The following is a 13,649-nucleotide window of genomic DNA, read 5'->3' as shown; positions in this document are numbered from 1 at the left end:
AAACATCTATTAATTCTCTCAGGGACCTGTGTGAGGGTTTCTCTCGGATATCTCGGGGAGTGGGGGTGCTACATTGCAGAGTGTACACCTGTTTAATTTTATTAGATTACTCTCCCAAATTGCTGACTGGGCTGTACTTTAATGATTTTTTAATAATTCTGTTAGATATAAAGGAGGCATCTTATTTCATTTTCCTTTGCTGACTTTTTTAAACTAGCAGCATTGATGACCATTGCTTAGTGTATTTCTTTTTAGGATTTCCCTTTTTGTTAATTATTATTCATATCATTTATCTTTTTCACTTGGGATTTTTTTCTTGTTGATTTATAGAAGTTCCTTATACTTTTTATATCTTCCTTTTGTGATGAAGTAGAGTTGACTTATTATATTAGTTTCAAGTGAACAACACAGTGGCTCAGTATTTTTATAGATTGTACTCCATTTAAAGTTATTATAAAATATTGGCTAGGTCTTCCCTGGTGGCTAGGTAGTAAAGAAACCCACTCACTGCCAACGCAAGAGACTCGGGTTTGATCCCTGATCCAGGAAGATCCCACATGCCTCGGAGCAACTAAGCTTGTACACCACAACTGCTGAGCCCTTGTGCCTAGAGCCCATGCTCTACAGCAAGAGAAGCCACTGCAGTGAGAAGCCCGTGGGCCACACTGGACAGCAGCCACTGCTCCCCACAATGAGAGAAAAGCCTGCTCAGCAGTGAAGACCCAGCAATGAAGACCCAGCCAACAATGAACTCAGAAATAAATAAATTTTTTAAATGCTTTAAGAATAATTGGCTATCTTCCTCACGTTGTGCAATATATCCTTGTAGCTTACTTATTTGGTAAATAGGAGTGTGTACCCCTTAATTCCCTACCCTTATCTTGTCCCTCCCACTTCCCCCTACATAGTATTTATCATTCGTTTCTCCTCTGTATTTGTGATTCTGTTATTGTTTTGATATATTCGTTTGTTTATTTTTTTAATTCCACATGTAAGTGATATCATACCGTGTTTGTTTTTCTCTAACTTATATCATGAAGCATAATACACTCCATATCCATCCATGTTGTCACAAACGGCAACCTTCATCTGTTAGTGGACACTTAGGTTGCTTTCATATCCTGGGTATTGAAAATTATGCTGCTGTGAACATTGGGATGCATGTATTTTTCTTGAATTCTCTTTGAATATATACCCAGGAGTGGAATTTCTTGGTTATGTGGTAGTTTTATTTTTAGTTTTTTGAGGTACACCATTTTCCATAGTGACTGCACTATATGAACTGTTACATTCCCACCAGTGTACTAGGGTTCTCGCTTCATACTTTGTCTTCAGCATTTATCATTTGTAGACTTTTTGATGATTAGCCTTTCTGACTGGTTGTGGTGGTTACTATGCAAAATAAATAAACAACTTACATAACACAATAGCATAAAAGCAAACAACCCAATTAAAAAACGGTCAGAAGACCTGAACAGACATTCTTGCAGAGAAGATATATACGCACATGAAAAGATGCTCAACATCACTAATTATTTGAGAAATGCAAATCAAAACCACAGTGAGATACACCTCACAGCTCTCAGAGTGACTGTCATCAAAAAGAACATGAACGTTGGTGAGGATATGTTTTAAATTTTATTTTTAATTGGAGGATAACTGCTTTACAATATTGTGTTGGTTTCTGCCATCTGCTACATCAGCATGAACCAGCCATAGGTATGCATGTGTCCCCTCCCTCTTGAACCTCCCTCACACCTCCCACCCCTTCCCGCCCCTGTAGGCTGTCACGGAGCACCAGGTCTGAGCACCCTGCATCATGCAGCCAATTCCCGCTGGCAAAAAGTGAGGATACCTTTTAAGGGATAACATACATAGGTAGGTAAAACACGAAAGAACAACAGGGTGCAAATCAAGACCATGTTTACTAGTAGAAGATGGAAAAGAATTGTTATTAGGCATGTGCACATAGTAAGATTCAGAGGTTAAGGCCAGATGTAGTACACTGGCAGGGGTGCTGTGATCATAGTTTGGAAGCCCATGTAGATGACTTGGTGATGTTTGGTAGCCAAGTTCGTAGAAGAATGTCTATTGGAGGGAGGGCAAAGAATATATTATGGTAAAAGCTGTAATTAAGAGAACTTACTAGGTTCCAGGCACAGCTAACTCCTATAATAATCCTAGATAGATGCTCTTTTTGTTGTTGTTATTGGGTGAGGCAACCACACTCACAGAGAGATTAGTAAATTTGCCCAAGGCACAGCAGTTCACAGAGTTAGGACAGAAAACTTAAGTCTAAATTCTGACTCTAGAGCGCTTATCCACTATGCTGTATTGTCTTTACTTCAAAGAATTATGAGACGCCAGAGCAAGGGTCAGTCATAGGAAGGCAGGAAATGGTCTGGGTAAATTTCACAGATTGAGTGTTGTTAATGGTGATAAACATAAATTGTAAGAACAGAGTGGTGGGGTGAAGTAATTTGTCTTTTTGTTTGAAGTTCCCATCTGTTTTGTTGGTTTCAGTAGGTAAGAGAGAGTCAAGACAGGTCAGTCAGGTAAGACTGGAGCAGACAGGAGTAGAATTTGGCACAGCAGAATCCCTTAATGCCTTTGGAATTTTGGCCTTGCCTGAAAGTACTGTTCATGCAGCATCTCTGGATTTACATCTTGGATGTAAATGTGTGCCTTCTGCCTTTTCCATTCTTTGCTGAAGCTGGTTGACTCATAGTCTGAAGGGGCTTGTTTGGCAGGGTAGCTGCTATCATTTCTGCCCTGTATATACTGTCACCAGATGTGGAAGCCGTGAACGGACAGATGCTATGCTGTAGTCAAGAGACAAAGCTTTCTCCAGGGTGTTTTTCTGCTGTGGAATGTGTTCCATTTTTCATTCACTCTGGGAATGAGACGTATAAATGATCTAGCCTTTGTGTTGATTCTGGCAGGGAGTCACTGCACTTGGGCAGGTTTGACTGCTTTCATTTGTTAATATTTAAAGTAACAAACAGCAGTGAAAGCTGAATGAGACTCTGTTTAACTTTGTGACCCAGAGAAACACACTTGGGGTAGGGGAGGCTTTTTATGGTAAGGGTTATTTAATTTCATTTTTTAAGATAATCAAATATGTTTACATGAATTTTTAAATAATATATTAAAAATAACTAGGTCTTTAGTGAAAAATAGTAGTTTTTGGCCTTATCTCTTCTCCTTCCTGATTGCCATTCCATACTTAAGTTTTTAAGTTCTTTTAGCTATTTTTTCTTTTATTTCATATTTCTAAATATTCTTTTAACATATATTTTGATTTATCTATTTAGCTGTTATTTAATGATTTTTTTATTATAGAAGATAAGAATTAATCTTTGAATGTTTTTCTCCATACACATATAGTCTTTCCATCCTCCAGCACTTCCAAAATAGTTATATCATCTTTTTTTTTTCTGGTTAAGTCAGTATGTAGCTGTTACTATGTCTGTGTAACTATTTTCACCTTTGAGCCATACAGCAAATTAAAGTTACATTTCCTTTCTTGTGTAAATTGTTTTTTTTTAATATTAATAATTGTTGCTCTTTGTTTTGTTTCATGTGTTTTCCTCCTAGTCTTCTGGCAGAAATGAAGATCTCCTTTGAATATGTTCAGATACTTTAGGGTGTTTTTTTTAGTTTTTTTCCCCAGTGACAACCTGTATGGAGCCCTCCAACCTCCTGTGTTAATCTGGCCTGAGGATTTCTTTACCCCTCTCCTATGTTCCTTTGTCTCCTGCATTAAATCAATGTCACTTTGATTCCTGGTTTACTTCCTCATTTGATAAATTACTTTCTCCATAACTTCCTGAGAAAGGTGTGTAGGAGAATATTTTTTGAGATTTTGCGTACTTGAAATGTCCTTAGACCACCCTTACTTTGATTGATGGTTTGGCTTGATATAAAATTCTTGATTACAAATAATGAGCAGAAGTTTTAAAGTATTACTTTATTATTTTCTAGCTTCCAGTCTTGTTACTGAGAAGTCCAGTGTCATTCTAGTTCCTGAGTCTTTTATTGACAAATTGTTTTATATGAAAGATTTTAGGATCATCTCTTTGTCTCCAGTGGTCTGCAGTTTTCAGTGAGATGTCTCGGTTGTATTTTTTCCACTGATTATGCCAGCTATGCAGTGAGCTCTCATTCTAGAAACTAGTTTACTTCAGTTCTGGAGTATTGTACTGTACAATACAATATTGTACAATAATTAATGTATTACTTCTTTGGCAGTTTCTGTTTTTATAATTTTTTCTTCCTAGAAATTCTTTTATTAGAATTGGACTTCCTGGAATGATTCACTAGTTTTCTTATATTTTCTCATTTATCCATTGTATTGTGTTTTTTGTATTACTCTCTGACAGAATTCCTCAAAGTTTTAGTCTGTCATTATTACTGAATTTTGTTTTAAATTGCAGCTATCCTCTTTCTACCTGCCGCAAGCTTTTGGGGCTCTAGATCTTTTTCTCCTGTTTTGTTATATCTCCTGTTCTGTTATATCTCCTGTTCTTTTTTCAAGGATATACTATAATCATTATGCTTTCTAGAATGTTGATTATTGTTTCTTTGAAATGTTCCTTTATTCCTGGAATGCTTTCTTTGTTATATTAATATATTGTTTTTTCAATTAATATTTAAGAATGATGCATCAAAATTTTGACAGAAATAAAAGGAGTAAATAAAGCCACCTACATATATATAAATAAAAGAATGTTTGAAAGTGAGAGATGAAATGGAGAGAGGTCTGGGAATCTTCCCTTAACCACTTAAACTTTAGGTGCAGTGTTTAGTTTCTATTAAATTGATTTTGACCTATAGTGTTTTAGCACTTATGGCAGCCCCTTTGTTTTCTTGACAAGAACAGTACTTTTGATGTAATTTTTAAGTTAGGTTTTTATAGTCCTATTAATGTATGTTAATCTGTGCATATATAGTTTTAAAATAAGGTTAGCTTGGTTTATAATGGATACTCTACAGCTTTGCTCATTTACTGACTTAGAGACATTGCAGCACAATTTTTCTTTCAACACTGAGTTACTAGCAGTTTAATAAAAATAATTTTTAAATCAGGAGTATTTCTGCAGAGCTCCAAGAATTCTTTCACAATGATAAGGTAAATTCTACCTGCTTGTGCTTGCAAAGTAGTTAAATTTTTCTAAATGTATGGTTTTTGCTGACTCTTCAGTGTACTTTCCAAACATTATGTGACCATTCTTGACAAATATTGGAGCTTTTGCAGAGGGTAAACATGTTCCTAAGATTTCTTTTTCTTCTCCTTAAAACAATGTTCTTTCTTTTGTTTTAGCAGTGAGAGTAACTCGGGATGCTTGTGCAGGAAAGCTAAATGCTATTGCCAGTCTGATTACAGCACACCTGGATTAGCTGTGCTTTGCTTTGCTCTGCCTCACGGATACAGTGTTTCGGTTTTCTTTTTTTTTTTTCCTTTTTGCAAATTGAAGTCTGTGGCAACCTTGTGCAGAGCAAGTCTGTTGGTGCCATTTTCCCCACAGCATTTGCTCACTTCATGTCTCTGTGTCTCATTTTGGTAATTCTTTTAATATTTCAAACTTTTTCATTGTAATATTCGTTATGGTGATCTGTGATCAGTAATCTTTGTTATCATACTCCTCCTCCTCCTCACAAAAGGCTCAGATGATCGTTAGCATTTTTTAACAATAAGATATTTTAAATTGAGATATATACATTGTTTCTTTAGATATTTTTGCTATTGCACATTTAATAGACTACAGTTTAGTGTAAACCTAACTTTTATGTGCTCTAGGAAATCAAAAAATCTGTGTGACTCTCTTTATGTTCATATTCATTTTATTGTGGTGATCTGGAACCAAACTCACAATATCTGTGGTGTATCCCTTATATACTGTTTGTTTGGTCTACTGAGGAGCAGGTTTCTCAGTAGAAAAGAATTTCTCAGCCTGAGTGGGATATTTAGCTGTCCTGTGTGTGGCATCAAGTGCTCGCAGGCAAATTATGTGCTCTGGAGTCAGTCTCCTAGATTATTCACGTTGAATGTGTGTGTTCTCTTCTGCTAGGTACTGTTTGGTGTCTGAGCAATGCTGGTGGAGCCTCTAGTGCTAGGACCTCTGGTCAAAGAGGCCATTAGGTTGGCCTGGAAAAAGAAGTTAGCACCACATTGATTATAATAATAGGGTTGCTTTCTGATTGTATGATCTGTTTCTTTCTTATTGCAGATTAGTATTCCCAGCTTTATATAATTAGAAACAGTAACTGATTTTTCTATGGGAAAAAAATACTGTACAATTGTGCTGGTTTATCTACATAACAAACTACTCCAAAGCTTAGTGGTTAAAACAGTGATTTACTATATTTCATTCTTCTCTGGATATAGTGAGGTCAGTTGGGCAGTTTCACGTAGGGTTTATCATTCTGTTGCAGTCACATGTTGGTGGAAACTGTACTCTCTGAAGGTGTAGCTTGACTAGGCGTGGCATCTGACATGGCTCACCCCCACAGCTGAGATGGCTTAGTGGAGTGTCTCCTTGTGGCCTCTTCACATAGCTTGGGCATTTCACAGCATGGCAGCTGGATCCTGAGAGGCAACCTCCCAAGAACATGTATTCCAAGAGACAGGAAACAGAAGCTGCCAGACTAGTTAAGGGCTGTGTCTAGAACTAGCCTACTCACTGCTGTCCCAGCTCACCACTGGATTGGTCAGAGCAGTCTTAGGGCCTGCCCAGACTTAAGGCTGTAAAGAAAGAGGTTCCAGGGACTTCTCTGGCAGTGCAGTGGTTAGGACTGCTTGCTTTCAGTCAGTAACTCAGGTTCAATCCCTGGCCAGGGAATGAAGATCCTCCTAGCTGCAAGGCACAGCCAAGAAAGGAAAAGGAAAGAGAGAAATGGGCTCCAGTTCATTCTAGGGGAGTGTCAGATTCATATTTTTGCAGAAGAGCACTTAAGATGGGAGATATTGTTGTCATCTTTGGAAAATACAATGTTAGAAACTCTTGATTTAAAAAAATAAATAATCATGTAATGCCTTAAAAGAATGTATTAGTATATTCTTGCATTGATATTATATGCATGTGTGTGTGCATGTTTGTTATATAGATATTGTATGTATGTGTATGTGAGTATATATTATGTGTGTACATGTATATATGCATACACATGTATATACATATGTATATATGTGATATTTCAGTATCAATATACTTCATATGTGATTTAAAATAAACACAAAACTGCACTTTTAATTAGTGGCTACAAAGTCAAAACCATCTAACAGTTGAGCTGTCCTTCCCCTGACAATTTGTTACCACTCTCTATGAAATTTTTTTTTATTATCTTTTCTTCTATTCTCAAACCTCTAACACCCCCTCCCACTCTACTCACTCTCAGCTGGTGACCTTGCTTTTTATTTCCTTGAGAATAAAACATCCAAAGGGAAAGTTTAGTTCTGTCACCAAATCTCCTGACTACTAGTGCCTTTCCTTTCTGTGACAATGGAATATTCTGCTTAAGCAAAATCTCCCCTTTTAACCTGGGACCCATCTCTCCTTGACAATTCAAGGATTTAACACCTGCATCATCAAATTTTCTCCTCTACCAGATTATTCCCTTCAGCATACAAATAGCCTAAAATTGTGTTTTGTTTTTAAAAATCCTGCCTGGTGGCTCAGATGGTAAAGAATCTGCCTGCAGTGCAAGAGACCTGGGTTCGATCTTTGGGTTGGGAAGATCCCTTGAAGGAGGAAATGGCAACCCACTCCAATATTCTTGCCTGGAAAATTCCATGGACAGAGGAGCCTGGTGGATTACAGTCCACAGGGTTGCAAAGAGTTGGACACGACTGAGCAAATAACTCTTTTCTAATAGCACAACCCTGTTTTGCTACCCCATTTCTCTGCTTCCAGTTAGTGAGAGTTCTACAGAAGTGTTGTCTGTGCTCTGTCTCTCTTCCCTCCTTTCCCATTAATCTTGAGATCACTCTAGCCATTCCATCAGTGGCCAGTGGTGGCCACCACAGTGCCAAGAACAGTGGCCAGTTCTCAGTCTGTATTTTATGTAACCTCTCAGTGCATTTAAGGAAGTCTTTTAACTCCTGTTTTCTGTACTCTCTTGCTTTTCCTCTCACCTCACTGTTTGCTTCTTAGTTTCCTTTGCTAGATTCTCCTCACTTTTCTGACCTCTAAGTGTTGAAACTCAGTGTCAAACTTAGCATGTCCAAATTGAACCTTGTTTGCCTCTTCCAGGCCTGCTTCTCGGTCTAGGCAAAAAGAATGATCCTTGACTCCATTCATATCTCACATCCAGTCTATCAGCAGATATTGACAGCCCTAACTGCAAAACATATCAAAGTTCCAAACTCTGAAATGTTTACCTTTACCATTCTTACCTTTGTCCTGTCAGCTATCCTGTTGTGGATTGTTGCAATAAATAGTTTCCTATCTGGAACCCCCACTGTCTCTTTGCACAGAGCACTCAGAGTAATGCTTTCAGGACTTGTGTCATATTGCGTTACTTTTCTGCTCCAAATCTCCAGAGGCTTCCAGTATTGCTAGGAATAAAAGCTAAAGCCCTTAACATAATTAACAAAGACCCAGCCTAATCTGGTCCCATGTTGCCTCTCATTGCATGATCACCACTTTCCCCCATGTTCACTTTGCTTCAGGTGCACTGATCTGTTTATTCTCTGTGAATATGCCAAGTCTCCTTCCACATTGAGGCATTTGCTCTTGCTGTTTCTCATGTCTGTAAAAATTTTTTTTCAGGTTTCCTAAGTGCTGTCACCATATTTCATTCAGGTTTCTCCTTAAAGTTCAGCTCTCAGAGAAGCCTTTCCCTGACTATTCCACCTGAAGCAGTACCTTCTCCTGTTCCCCAGCCAACCCACCCTTGGTCACCCATTGTTCCTGTTCTGCTTTAATTTTTCTTCTTAGAATTATGTATTTGTAAATGAGATATTATGTGTATCTCACCACCATTATGTATTTGCCTATATGGTCTGTGTCTGCTCTCTAGAATGAAAGCACCATGAGAGTAGGGACTTAGGATCACAACAGTGATAGCACTCAGCAGGTGCTCCATAAGTGTTAACTGAGTGAATAAATAAATGCTTGTATGTCTGTATAGTGGGTTGTTGCCTATGACTTGATGGAAAAGTATTAATCCTAGCTTATTTTAAATTTACACAGGTGGCCCTGATTTGTCAAAAAGAAATGCATGCGCTGGAAGAAAACAGCACATTGCCACTGTTGCTTCAAGCTCTCAGTTTTGCAGATGCAATTTGCTTAGGCTTTGTTGTTTTTGAGCTGGCGAAAATTTGGGTCCTGTCCATCTGCCAGCATTAAGAACCATCAGGGTTCTTAACTTTTCTTCATATGTTCATTGAGTAAAGAAAGAACAGCTTGATGTAGTTAGAGTGGGTGATTACTAAGGTCTTCTATTAATAGTTAAAAATAATTTCTCTTTAAAATGGACCGTTATAAATCTAATGCTCCATTAGATGAGTTCTGAGTAGCATGTTGTTCCAAACATTGTGATCATAAGATCAGGGCTACTTAAAAACATTAGCTGATTCTACTAATTTGTAATTTACTTTTTATAATTTTAATTATAAATTTATTTATAGCCAGCTTATTTTGAATCCAGCTTATTTTGGCAAGTGTCTCTTCAGGGGAAATCCCAGATAGAGACTTTACTTACACTATGGTAAAGATTGATCTGTCCTTAAAAGCGTTCTTTTGGACTAGTTACATTTGAGGAATTTTAATTATCATATAAAATTGTGCTTTTCTATAATAGAAACAGGAATCAAAAATTCCAAAATCAAGATTTCACTTCTGAGCAAATAGAACTTGAGTTTTTAAACCTGTGTTCTTAAATTAATCTTTTTGATAAGCATCTGTGTACTGTCATAGCATTTACAGTTTTTACTTGTAAGGTTAAAGGCACTGTGATGTCCATAATTAAGTTCACTAAGATGTTTCCACTTAACTCTTATAAAGGTGAGACTTTTTATTGAACTGAAAAGAGTAGAAATCTGCGACACTGGGGATGCATACTGTTTTCAAAAGCTAATTAAAACTAAATGAGGCCTGGAAACCTGGAATGAATCTCACTCCAGAGACTGTAACTTTATGTTGAAACAGTTCCTTCAAAATAGGGCAAGTGATTCTCTTCCTCCCTTCGGCAACTTGAGTATCCTTCTGGAGAAACCAGAGATGTTGCTGGATGGTTGAAATCTTCCTTGTAACATACAAAGTAGCTTCTGTCAGTGAAAACCTCTCTAGGCTTCTGTGTTTCTTTTTGTTGTTATTGAGTTTAGTAACTTACTGGAAAATTAATAGTCCAGGATAGAGTAAACAAATGGCATTTTACATGAGCCAGGTCAATTATGTTGTTAGATATCACTTTATAGAGATTTTTAGACAGTAGGAACTAAGGACGTTGTTTTAAGATTATTAAATAAGCTTCTCTCTACATTGCCTTTTATTTTTTAGAGGTTCAGAGATTTGAGCACTTTTCATAGTTTAACTGTTTCTCTTTTTTTTCATTCCCTTTCCATATCCCTTTTTTATTTCACCCAACACCAAAAATGCCCTTTCAGAAACATAAAGTAGATCTTTTCTACAAGCTGCGCCATGTGATGAATGAACTTATTGACCTTCGAAGGCAGCTCCTGTCTGGTCACCTGACTCAGGATCAGGTGCGGGAGGTTAAGCGGCACATCACCGTGCGCCTGGACTGGGGCAATGAGTAAGTATGAATATCACTCGGGCGTCTCTCAGTTTCATTTGTGGTAACTCAACCCTTATGGAGTTGGTGCCTGATCAAAGCTTATCTTTGGGAATGAAAAGACATGACTGTATTCGCCACTAAGCTTTGATCATTTTTACAATGAGTAGTTGTTTCTTTTACTTTATAGTTTATAGCAAAGGATATTCACTGGTTGGTTCTATTCACTGAAACTCTGTCAGTCTCTATTTTCAGCCTCTATTTTCATTTCCAGAAAATTAAATAATTGGACTGCATTAGCCTCTGGGATTTCTTCCAGCTCAGATTCCTTGGTTGTAGACCTCAGTAATCAGAATACTCTTTTGTTTCATCCTTTAGTACCTTTTAATTTCTTGTGAATTTAGTGTCCTTTACATCTTATAGTCATATAATGAATTCTGAGTAAGCATATACTACAAACGGGAGCTGGCTACATCTGTACTTCAGAATATTCTTAACTATTTATCATCCAGAAATAGTCCTGTATTTATGCAGTGGGTATGCTTATTTGCTATTGCCATACAAGTAAAATTATAAGACTTTGACATGGGAAGCTAGAGTAGATAGTACTCAGGTTTTATTTCCTCCAGATTTAATAATTGATATAATTCTAAAATGCTTTTGTCATATTCTCTTAAAATCGGGCCCATTGAACTTTGAAGTGACTAGATTGCTTCCTATTTAAAATATACATATACCTAAAAGTATATTTTAGAACAAGTGTTTAGCTCCTCTCCTCCTCAAGACATGATTGAAATGATAAAAAAAAAAAATAAAAAGAATGGGAGAAGCCCAGCAATAAATGGGAAATATGAGCCCATTTCTAGAAGCTAAAAAATAGATGGAGAATTAGTGACAGAAGAAGCCTATAATATGGAGGACCCTTAGCTAATGAAGGAGCTGGTCTACCTTGCAGCTGCTAGAATCATGAAAGAAAAGGAGTGTGTGCTAGAGCTTAAAAAAGGAGGGGCTTAAAAGTATGTAAAGTAATAGTTCACTGCCGTGACTGGAAAGCCTGGCAGCCAGCTGTTTCCCCTTTAGATGAACGAAGACCAACTGCCTAGTGGGAAACTGGGCAACAAAAATTTGAACTGGCACTTTATTGGAAAGCCTTCCATTGTGAGGCATTTAAGGGTTTCAAAGTATAATGACCAGATCCCTTCCACCTACCAGAAAGAGAAACTTGCAGCCATTCACCCATGTATAAAATCTCTGCATGTCTCTTGTGCCTTTTCAGAGAAGGCAATGGCACCCCACTCCACTGCTCTTGCCTGGAAAATCCCATGGACGGAGGAACCTGGTAGGCTGCAGTCCATGGGGTCTCTAAGAGTCGGACACAACTGAGCGTCTTCACTTTCACTTTTCACTTTCGTGCATTGGAGAAGGAAATGGCAAACCACTCCATTGTTCTTGCCTGGAGAATCCCAGGGATGGGGTAGCCTTGTGGGCTTCTGTCTATGGGGTCGCACAGAGTCAGACATGACAGAAGTGACTTAGCAACAGCAGCAGTGCCTTTTAAATTTGAATGGACAGTCGAGTATTACTAGATATTTGAAGAAATACTTTCACAGGGAAAAAAGGGAGATGAATAAAATAGTTCATAGAGAGAGCTTGAGATTAGCAAAGAACATTAAAAATTCCTGGGTATCCTCAAAGAGAATCAAGAAGATTCATTATGTATTATAAAATGCTATGAAAAAGGAAGAGAGAGTAGGACTTCAAAAAAGAATTCAGGAAGAGAACAGGAAGGTAAAATTTTTTCCTTCATTCCCAGAATACTGAAATATCTTTTTTTAAACAAGTTTATTAACATTAGCTTCCCTGGTGACTTCCCTGGTGACTCAGATGGTAAAGAATCCGCTTGCAATGCAGGATACCTGGGTTCAATCCCTGGGTCAGGAAGATCCCCTGGAGAAGGGAATGGCCACCCACTCCAGTATTCTTGTCTAGAGAATTCCGTGGACAGAGGAGCCTGGTGGGCTACAGTTCATGGGGTCACAAAATGTCACACATGATTGAGCAACTAGCACACATTAACATTAGCAGTTTTATTCACATACCATACAGATCCCCAATTTTTTATTTTTTAATTTAATTTTATTTATTTTTAATTGAAGGATAATTGCTTTACAATATTATGTTGGTTTCTGCCATACATCAACATGAGTTAGCCATAGGTATGTATATGTCTCCTCCTTCTTCAACCTCCCTCCCACCTCCTGCCCCATCCTACTCTTCTGGGTTGTCATAGAGCACCAGATTTGAGCTCCCTGCATCATATAGCAAATTTCCACTGACTGTCTAATTTTACATATGATAATGTACATGTTTCAGTGCTACTCTCTCAATTCGTCCCACCCTCTCCCCCCCATCTCTACCCGTGTCCACAAGTCTGTTCTCTATGTCTGTGTCTCTGTTGCTGCCCTGTAGATAGGTTCCTCAGTACCATCTTTCCAATTCCATATATATGCATTAATATATGATATTTGTCTTTCTCTTTCTGACTTACTTCACTCTGTATAATAGGCTCTAGGTTCATCCACCTCATTAGAACTGAGTCAAATGGGTTCTTTTTTATGGCTGAGTACAGCTCACCAATTTAAATCAGACAGTTTAATGATTTTTAGTATATTCACAGACTTAATACAACCATCACCAGAATCAATTTTATCACCCCTAAAATAGCTGTGCTTTTTAGTTATCATCTCGCTCATCTGTCTCTAAAGATTTGCCTATTCTGGACATTTAATATAAATGGAGTCATATAATTGGTCTCTTATAATTGGCTTAATGTGCTCCACTGTGGGTTTTGGTTTTTCTTCTCCCATTTATTATGCTAGGTGTTTGATGGGCTTTTCCAATCCTAAGTCACC

General features: G+C 37.6%; 1 protein-coding gene across 1 annotated transcript in view; it reads left to right on the top strand.

Annotated features, from left to right (window-relative positions):
* Window positions 1-13,649, top strand: part of DOCK3 (dedicator of cytokinesis 3) — a 266,665-nt gene that overhangs the window by 83,512 nt on the left and 169,504 nt on the right. Inside the window, exon 6 of the mRNA XM_065933597.1 lies at window positions 10,610-10,758. Within this exon, the coding sequence (XP_065789669.1) occupies window positions 10,610-10,758 (149 nt within the window). The remainder of the gene's footprint in view (window positions 1-10,609; window positions 10,759-13,649) is intronic.

The sequence above is a fragment of the Muntiacus reevesi genome, chromosome 4, assembly GCF_963930625.1.
Source record: "Muntiacus reevesi chromosome 4, mMunRee1.1, whole genome shotgun sequence".
NCBI classification, from domain to species: Eukaryota; Metazoa; Chordata; class Mammalia; order Artiodactyla; family Cervidae; genus Muntiacus; species Muntiacus reevesi.
This window is presented reverse-complemented; position numbering and strand designations above follow the sequence as displayed.